The 9,828-nt window shown below is 41.4% G+C and overlaps 2 protein-coding genes across 2 annotated transcripts; both read right to left on the bottom strand.

Annotated features, from left to right (window-relative positions):
* Window positions 1–477: 477 nt before the first annotated feature.
* On the bottom strand, window positions 478–1,509 carry LOC149303976 (olfactory receptor 4K3-like). Its single transcript, XM_089480894.1, has one exon. The coding sequence runs from the start codon at window positions 1,507–1,509 to the stop codon at window positions 478–480; it is 1,032 nt and encodes a 343-aa protein (XP_089337020.1).
* A 6,518-nt stretch (window positions 1,510–8,027) lies between these two features.
* On the bottom strand, window positions 8,028–8,951 carry LOC149303975 (olfactory receptor 4N5-like). The gene has a single exon (XM_089480348.1). It carries the CDS (start codon window positions 8,949–8,951, stop codon window positions 8,028–8,030), a length of 924 nt encoding a protein of 307 aa, XP_089336474.1.
* Between the last annotated feature and the right edge of the window lie 877 nt (window positions 8,952–9,828).

Genomic DNA, 9,828 nt, shown 5'->3' with positions numbered 1-9,828 from the left:
CTATTTTCTGAGCATAAAAGCCTATTAATGGATCTATTAACACCAATATTTATTTATTTTGTTTATATCTTTGCATCCTGATATTCTGGCAGGAATATGGCACTCCAGGAAGATAGCAGTGATAAAACCACTGCTTGAGTTTTGTTTCTTGTGATCCTCCAAAGATCCTTCATCATGCAGTTCCCTAATTCTAATCATTGATGCTTTGGTTACCTGGAGGTTAACCTAGTGGCTAAAATAGCTGGAGAATACCATTATCAAAGTCTGTTAGTGAAAGGAAAGCAGGAAAGGATCAGCCTAGTCTTTCTGTAGGAGGTTAAGAAGCCAAGAGAGTGTTCTAGAAAGTTGGAGAAAAGTGGAAGAAGTCATTGCTGTTCTAAACTTTTCACACCATTCCTTCTATCGAACTATTACCTTGGTTTTTGGTTTCCCATCCATCCCTCATCTCTTCAAATTCCCATCTCTGTTATATATATCTTATGGCCCTGAAATAAGGCTGGGCTTGAAAGGAAGGTGGATTTTCTTGTGTTTCCAGCAGGCTAGCCTTCCTGAATGAACAGTGGCCATCTGAATGGAGACCACTCCCGAGCGTCTTGCAAACAACCTCCCAATGGCAGCCTTCATCTCCTTGTTCTTCAGAGCATACACAGTAGGGTTCACAGAAGGGGTGACAGCTATATAGAAGACAGAGAGCACTTTATCAAAAACGTAACGGGTATAAGGGCGAAGGTAAATAAATATACAGGGTCCAAAAAACATGGTGACCACAATGAGATGAGAAGTACATGTGGAGATGGCTTTGGAGGTCCCCTCAGAAGTGCTCCGAGAGCAGATGGTGGAGAGAATGAGTCCATAGGAGAGAACCAAGGAAACAAAGCCTACTAGCGACATGACACCACTGTTTGTCACCATCATGACCTCCAAGTTGTAATTGTCAGTGCAGGCCAACTTGATGAGCAAAGGGACATCACAAAAGAAATTGTCCACATGATTGGGCCCACAGAAGGGTGCATTAACGGTGAAGCCCAGTTGCACACTGGTATGGAGGAGGCCACCAGTCCACGCAACAAAGATAAACCCTATACAGTGGCGCCTGCTCATGCGTGAGGCATAGTGGAGAGGATGGCAGATAGCTACATACCGGTCATAGGCCATGAGCATCAGCAGAAGCATTTCACTGCCTCCAAAGAAATGGAGGAAGAAGAGCTGTGCCATGCAGTCTTGGAAGGAGATGGCCTGGCGTCGGATCAGAAAGTCAACAATAGCTCTAGGAATGGTAACATTGGCCATACAGAGGTCAAGGAAAGCCAAATGACCCAGGAAGAAAAACATGGGTGAATTTAAAAGCCGTGGATCCCGAATGATTGCCAGGAGGATGACAATATTGTTGAAGAGAGCTGCCACATAGAGGAAGAGAAAGCAGATGAATAAAAGGAGTTGGATTTCCCATGACTGAGAAAGACCCAGAAGGACAAATTCGGTCAAATTAGTCCTGTTTTCCCATGCCATTGACTTCCTACCTGTTTGTGAGGAAAGAAGAGAGAGAGAGAGAAAGAAAGGAGACAGTAAGAACTATACTTCCACCGTAATATCAGATAAAGTCAAGAAGGAATGTATCCATCCTTCACCCACCTTTATTCTTGGTTGGGTCTCCTTCTTTGGAGGTTTTTAAACAAAGGCTGGATGGCCATCTGTCAGGGGTGCTTTGATTGTGAGTTCCTGCATGGCAGAAATAGGTTGGACTGGATGGCCCTTGGAGTATCTTCCAAGTACCTATTTCTATGAATCTATGATTAAGTAGAAGTTTGGCGACCATTTCTCAGAAGTGCTTGAGCCATATATTCTGGTTTGACAGAATGGGGTTGAATTAGATAGCCTTTGTGGTTCCTTCAAGTTTCTCAAGAATGAGCTGGGACTGTTTATTGTCTTTATATTTTAATTGTGTTTCATCTTTTTAATAGTACAGTAGTTTTAAATAATGTTAATAATGTCAATAGTTTAATCCCATTTTAATTTTTTTCACTTTTTGGGTAGGATTTTAGCTGTGATGTAACTTAATTATAACTTTGTTGTGTGGAAAAGAACTAATTGCAAGTTACTAATTACTGGAATTAGTAACTGTATGTGTGGGACCATTCGTTCATTTAAAACATTCCTTTGCACCTTCTGTTCCCTCCCCCCATTGGCAGGAGCAGAAGAGGAATGAACACCTAACAATTTGTTTAGAAATACATTCTCTTATTCTGTATCTTGATAGAGAGTAGAGGAAGTAAATTAACAGTACTATTAATTATGCAATGTATCTGACACAATATAATGTATTTTAATAAGTGAAACTCAATAAAAATATATTAAAAAATAATTTGCTTTGCACAGAGAAAGTGAGAGTTCAAAAAGTGCATCCCAAATATATAAAAGTAACTAAAAAGTACAGCTAGACTGCAAGAGGAGTGAGGTTATCCCTTGTTAAGTTACAGGCATAACATATGTAAAGGAAAAGGAGTGGGTTGCAGGCTACCAATTGCAAGAATTTGTATCTAGTTATTTCTAAGGGGTTTTATTTCAAAGGTCCCTCTGTGCTGTTTTCCTCTATATGAATAAAAACAATTATTAACTGTTAAAGATATTCAGAGCAGAACAATCTTTTTTGCAAATCTGGATGCAATAGAATAAGTGGGCTTAGCTGGATCCCTCATGCTTCACTTGTAAGGTTGCTGCTTAAGAATTTTCCAGTAGTCAATAGCAAAACAAATGCAAATATCATGCCTTATTTTGCAAATTTTTTTTACAAAGCACACAGATGAATAACCCCAGAAGAAAGAAAGCTAAGCTTCAGTCTGGCTCTGGAAGCTCACGGCTTCCTTGTTGGTGGGATGAGAAATCTCTTCTGGGTTTTCATTTCAGCTTTAAGGGATCTATCCAGAGGTGTCACCCAATGTGGACTGCATCCCCTGCATCCCTTAGTGACACCCCTGGAGCAATCCTAGGTCTTGAATCTTATCTCCCAAACAGGTCTCCAATGGTAGTTATAAACGGTTGACTTTGCAAGTTCTCTTCCTTAGCAAAAATTGCAGAGATCTCTAAATCTAGCAAGAATTAGTGTGGTAAGTGAGGATGTTTCTTCCTTCTGCCCAGTGGCAGGGCTGGCTGGAGAGCTACTTTGAAAAGTCTGCAATAAGTTTTTATAAGAGCGGGGGGAGGGGGGGGGGTCCTTTTCCCAAGAAAGGGAGAGAAAGATGGAGAATGTAAGAGCTTTTTTTTTTTTTTTTTTGCATATGAAAAATTGTCCTGTTTTTTTTTTTAAGGGGCAGATTATCCTCAACTATTTTGAAATTCTCACCTACCTCCAAATTCTAGCACAAGTTCTTTGGAGATTTCTTGAGCAACTTCTTCTGAGGATGAATGGAGGAACGGGAAATCATGAAGGAATGAAGTTGGGGCCAGAATGAACTGCTCATTAAGCTTGTATTTGATGGTGAGTTTCAAGGCTCCATAGGGACTCGAGCCTGGATTTCCCAAGTTCCGGTCCAACCTTTTTAAAGCTACATGACAGTGCCTGAAGGACAAGGGATATCTTTTCTCTCTTTCTTTTTTCCTTTCCTACTTTGAGATATACCTTCTCGCCCCTTTGGAAGCACCCATAGGAAGAAAGTGCTCCAGAGAGCTAAGAAGGAGACACTGTCTTGCTGTCTTTCTCAAGGGACATCATTAGAAAAAAGTAGTATTGAGTGTTGAAGAAAGTGAGAAGGCAGATAGAGAGACAGATCTGGGGTCCAGCTTGAAAATTATTTAATTTTTCATTAATTTAATATTTTTTAGATAATAAAATCCAAAATACATAAAACAGGGATATCTTTATTGGCCAACCAAAATGCCCAAAATACATCATGCAAGCTTTTGAAGTGCCACTGGCTTCATAGAATCAAACAATCATAGAATCATAGAATCATAGAGTTGGAAGAGAGCACAAGGGCCACCCAGTCCAACCACCTGCCATGCAGGAACTCACAATCAAAGCATCCCCAACAGTTGGCCATCCAGAGTCCAGTTCCCAGGATTCCTAGCACTGAGGCAGGGCAGTTAAAACTGTCTTAAACTGGAGTATTTCTGCAGTGTGTTTTGGACCTGAGAAATCATAGGATTTCATCTGGGTCCTGGGCTGATGGCAATTTTTCTGCTGACAAAGATGCTTCTGTTTGTTACTTTTCCATTGCTTTTCCATAGCATTTTGAGGATTTTTTTCTTTTTTTTAGGACCGATAAGAGAATGGGTGGAAAACTGTGGGGAAAAATTGCATCCAAAATGCCCCCAGAATCTGTGACTCAATGCACTCACAAAGTAATTTCACCCTTGCTTGTTACCTGACTTTTGAAATGTAACCTTGTTATGCCCTTGTTACCCCATCCCTCTAAAATAAAGTAGTTATAGATTTAGTTTACTTGTAGCTTGTTATTTCCATGCCCTAAATATTAATACAGAGTTAATATACAAATACTGTTATGTTGTTACAGACATGGTCCAAGGAGATGGAATGGCAAAACAAACTAAAGACACAAAGCAAGACATTGGTAATTGTATTCTAGTTTTATTTGTTTGTTTTCACACACAAAAAATGTATTTCTTCAACAATCTCCACATGGTAATTTTGATCTCCTTGTGCTCCCATATGTAGATCACAGGGTCCATCAAAGGGAAACTTTTACCACCTTTTCAGTGAGATAGTCCAGGGAGGGATGGCAATAGGTGTAGATGCTTGGACCAAACATGATGAAAGTAATGATAATGTGAATGATACATGTCAAAGAGCTTTTATTCTTGCCTTGAACAGAGCCTGTCCTCACCATGTAGAGCAGGATCTCATAGGAGATGAGAAAGATGGTGACATGTCATAGTGGCCAGACCTTTGTTGACAAACATGACAAACTCTAGAGTGTAGGTGCTGGTGTAAACAAGCTTTGTGATCTGAGGGATAGAAGAGAAGACATTGTCCAGCTCATTGATACCAGAGAATGAAAGTAGGATCATAAAATGACATGGATGCAGGGGCATCTCTAGAGAGGTGCAGGTGGTGTAGACCACAACAGGGGACAGCTTGGTGGTGGTGAATACCTAGTGGGCTCGTCGCTCATTGCCCACCACAATGAGCCCATCATTGCCTACCTGCCACCAGCCAGGATCTCTCAGCAAAAAGGAAAGGGAGAGACATGGAAGAGGAAAAAGATGCCATCACTGCAGAGCATTAACCTATTCTCCTTTCCATCCACTGCACCACCCTCCCATCTGGGCAGCTGCACAGCCAGCCTCAGGCCTTTCCAGGTCTGGCAAGGCAGGCAGGTGAGTGAGACAATGGGAAGGAAGGGAGGACAGGGCAATCTGCCACCATCCCTTTGAAGCCCATTTTGGGTGGCAGGTGGGCAAGTGAGTAAGGCAGCAGGAGAGAAGGCCGACCAGGCCAGGCCACTGGCACCACCATCACTTGGCAGCCATTTCTGGGTCTGGCAGAGGCGGGTGGGCAAGTGATGGGGCAAGCGGGTGAGTCAGGCAGCAGGAGGGAAGGGAGGGCAGGCTGCCACCAGCCCTGGCATCCCTTTCTCTTCAGTGGGGGTGATGCCATGAGTTTCTGCACTGGGTAACATCAATCCTAATGATGCCATTGTCTGGGTTATGGAGTATATGAAACCTCCAGCTACTGCCTTAGCCCAGGATAGCACCCTAGTCACCATTGCATAGTACTGTGGCCATATACTGATCAATAACCATGGGAACAGACACACTTGGGAAATGAATGACAAACATCTGAGTGTTGTACCCTCCATAGAAGATGGTTCTGCAACTAGGAAAGAGCTTGGATGGAGGGATGACAGAGTTATCTATGAAGGCAAGGTTTGTCATGAAAAATGAAACAAGATGGGATCATTCTTTATTATCACAGTAGCATGTTTGAAGGTTGGAGGCTGAAGAGCAGGAGGACACAGAAGAACAGCTGCAGCTCCTGGATCTGTGCTAATTCTTGAAGAAGAAATTCTGTCACTATCATTTGAGTCCTGTTTTGCATTCTCTCTTTGTATGCCATGGGCAGGTTTATTTTATCTATTTTATTGTTTGTATCTACAGCATAAGGGAGGGGATGTTGATCAAGAAATAAGCATAGCAATCCCCTCCTTAATATGCACAATACATGACTTGATATTGATGAAGCCAGTGAGTAACTTAGGGTGCATCTACACTATAGAAATAATGCAGTTTGACACCACTAATTACCATGCCTCCATTCTATGGAATCCTGGGATTTGCGGTTTGGTGAGGCACCAGCAGTCTTTGGCAGAAAAGGCTAAAGACTTTGTAAAACTACAAATCCCTGGATTCCGTAGGATGGAGCTATAGCATTTCAAGTGGTGTCAAACTGCATTATTTCTGCAGTGTTCATGCACTCTTGGCCAGGAGAAGGTGAAACTGAATTATTAGTGGATGCTATGATGGGACCAAGTGGTTTATTTTCAATGCTGGGACCAGAGAGTAATACCATATGACATATCAACATGTCATGTCGCATCTGGAAAGAGCAAAATGTGACTAAGCATCTCATGCTTCTTATAACCCAAGAACCTGTTTTAAAGGCATGGGAACTACCCATAGGTTAGATCAGTGGTTCCCAACCTCTTAAAACATGTATTTTCCAGATGCTTCGTGGTCGCTCCAGGAAAATGAAAGAAATAAAAATTGAATGAAATTAAAGAATAAGAAACAAAAAGTAGAATCAAAATAAGAAAACTAGAAATGTGTATGACATACTATAGACCTCTTAGGGGCTCCACCATAGAAACTGATTCTAAAAAGGGCTCCGCTAGTCAAAAAGATTGGGAACTCCTGGGTTAGATTAAATGGAAACTATTAAGAATGACTATTGGTAAAATGAATCACTCTGCCAAAGAACAGAGTGCTGCTTACCTACCTATGAACTTCACCAGAAATTCCTTGAATTTCTATCATTGACTCTGTTTGTGGCTCTTACTCAGTAATGACTTTATTCTTTGAAGATGTACTTTCTCTGCTTCCTGACTGCAACTAGCAAGAAGGAGAAAGTATAGGCAAATGGATTATGGAAAGATCAGCAAGACAGAAAGAAATGTGCTAATACTGAAGAACGAAGTAGAAGTCTTTTTCAGCTTTAACATGTGGTTATTTTTGGCAATTTACAATGCTGTTACTACGCAGACATAAGGCACCACAACATGGATAGCCATTGTTTCGCTCTCTTATGAGAATTCATTGCTGTCCAGCATTCAGACGTAGCAAAGATGTTATGTTTCTATCTATCCCAATTATTCTATCAAGCCAGCAGTGTATAAAGTAGTTACTGGATACATTCTGTGGGGTTGCTGCACAGTCCAAGAAACAAATTTTAAAACACTATTCAACAATAATATTTTTTTTTTAAATTTCTTCTGAAGGTAATTTTATATACAATATTTGCAATAATTTTGTGCATGGAACAATTTGAACCATCAGAAAGGAAAGGTTTCATTGTTTCAGCCACCCATGTTGACAATTTTTGATTTTGGAGTATTTCTGATTTTGGATTTCCAAACACTCAACACTCCATGCAGCAACTCTGACAAAAGTGACTAAGATTTAATGATTTTATAAAGACTCCACAGTTGCTGATAATGGCTAGTATCCTATTGGTTTGTTCCAACTAGAGTAAACCTATTCAGTCAGTTGTTGAATAGTCAACATAGGTAAATGTCATTAATGGAATGGGGTTATTCTAGCCAGGAGTAACAAAAAGATTTAGGCCAAAGAACTGCTGAAAGTTTAGCCCAGCAAATCTCAGTAAAACTATTTTCTTCTAACAAGGGATGGGATATTCAGGTGAACTGTCCACAATATGCCACTGATCTGACATGGCTACTAAACAGTTAGTTAAATTCAGCTGTGTCAGTACAGAGTCTAAGTAATGGCAATAGACAAACCAAACAGGAGGCTAAATTAAACCCTTTGCCAATATATCCTGATCACTCATTTGTCTAAATTGCATATTTCTTCAGGATTTTCCACATGGCAACTTTGATCTCCTTGTTCCTCAGTGTGTAGATCATGGGGTTCATCAAAGGGAAGACCACTGTGTGGAAAAAGGCTACTGCCTTATCAAAAGGATAATCCAGGAATGGACGGCAATAGATGTAAATGGCTGGACCAAACATGATGAAGGTAATAATGATGTGAGTGATACAAGTGGAAGAGGCTTTGCTCTTGCTTTGACTGGAGCATGTCCTCACCTTCACCAGCAGTGCCCCATAGGACACGAGGAGAAGGATGAAGCACGCAGCACTGACCAGGCCACTGCTAACAAACATGATGTACTCTAGAGCATCAGTATTGGTGCAAGCCAACCTAATGATCTGATTGATATCACAGAAGAAATTGTCCAGCTCATTTGGCCCACAGAAAGGGAGGGCAATGATGAGAATGACCTGGATTATGGAGTGTATGAAACCTCCAGTCCATGAAGCTATCACCATAGCCCAGCACACTGCCCTGGTCACTACCGTGGCATAATGCAATGGGTGGCAGATGGCTACATAATGGTCAATAGCCATGGCGATGAGAAGGAACATCTCTGCACCACCCAGGAAATGGATAAAAAAAAGTTGGGTGATGCAGCTCATGTAGCTGATGGTCCTACAGCCAGAGAAGGCATTGAGCATGATCTTTGGAGGAGTGACACAGCTGTAGCAGATGTCCAGCAAGGCCAGGTTGCCCAAGAAGAAAAACATAGGGGCTCCTAGATGGGGATCATTCCATATTGTCATGATGATCAGAACGTTCCCGGGGAGGATGATAACATAGAAGAGCAGGAGGAGGGCACAGAGAAACAGCTGTATCTCCCAGAATGATGATAATCCTTGGATAATGAACTCAGTCACAAAAGTGTGAGTCATATTTCCCATCCTTAGCCCTGCAGTGGAAAAACAGTTAAATGGGAAATGACTATAGTATATTCCCCCCACTCTTCATTTTATAGATCTCTTGATTATTTATTTATTGGCTTTATACCCTACCTTTCTGCTGGGCTGAAAGTCTCCAAACGTATGTGAATTAGATGAGTCAAGTGGGCAAAGAAAGCATAACTGGGAGCCCCACTGGATTTTCCAGCTAGGATGTGAAAACCTGGTTGAGTGGTTTATTTATTTCTTATTTTTTATTTCTGTGAATAGTTGCAATTAGTCACTTCCATGTCAACTGAGAGGTGAATCCACTCTGAGTTTTAGTATGACCTTAAAAGGAATTATCCAAGGAGTTGGGCCCTATCCGCACAGTAGGTTAAGCCTCAAAAATACTCTTCATTCTATTCAAATAGAATGTGATCCCACCACATACGATCCAGAGGAGTCTATCATCAGCATCGCCGATCATTAGACATGCTGGTTGGAACTAAAGAGATTTGTAGTCCAGCAACATCTGGAAGGACCAGAGATCCCCCACCACTCTAACATGCTCTTTCAGCAGTTCTGTAAGAATGAAAGAATGATACCAGCAGTGGCAGCTGGTGGCTCCTGTGTCAGTGGAGTGGTGAATCGCCTTCAGATTTATTCCAAATATTTCCCTATCACCAACTAGGTTCAGTACCTTGGGCAGCTCCTTTAGAGTTCAAATTAAAACTTATAGTGGATTCACTATCAGACACCACAGCCAGCCTCACATAGGTCCAAAACACAATGCAGAAATAATTCAGTTTGAGGCCACTTTAGCCTCCCTGGCTAAGTGACAGGGAGTCTTGGGAACTGTAGTTTATTGGGGCACCAGAGCTCTCTGACTCTAAATGTC

Source organism: Sceloporus occidentalis, unplaced genomic scaffold, assembly GCF_023333645.1.
Source record: "Sceloporus occidentalis isolate IW3139 unplaced genomic scaffold, rSceOcc1.0.p SCAF_14, whole genome shotgun sequence".
NCBI classification, from domain to species: Eukaryota; Metazoa; Chordata; class Lepidosauria; order Squamata; family Phrynosomatidae; genus Sceloporus; species Sceloporus occidentalis.
The sequence above is the reverse complement of the archived record's forward strand: the minus strand, read 5'-3'. Positions and strand labels throughout refer to the sequence as shown.

What these genes read in the sequence shown, in the direction of transcription:
- LOC149303976 (XM_089480894.1), bottom strand. Translation starts at nt 1,509, where the DNA reads ATGGCATGGGAAAACAGGACTAATTTGACCGAATTTGTCCTTCTGGGT.
- LOC149303975 (XM_089480348.1), bottom strand. Translation starts at nt 8,951, where the DNA reads ATGGGAAATATGACTCACACTTTTGTGACTGAGTTCATTATCCAAGGA.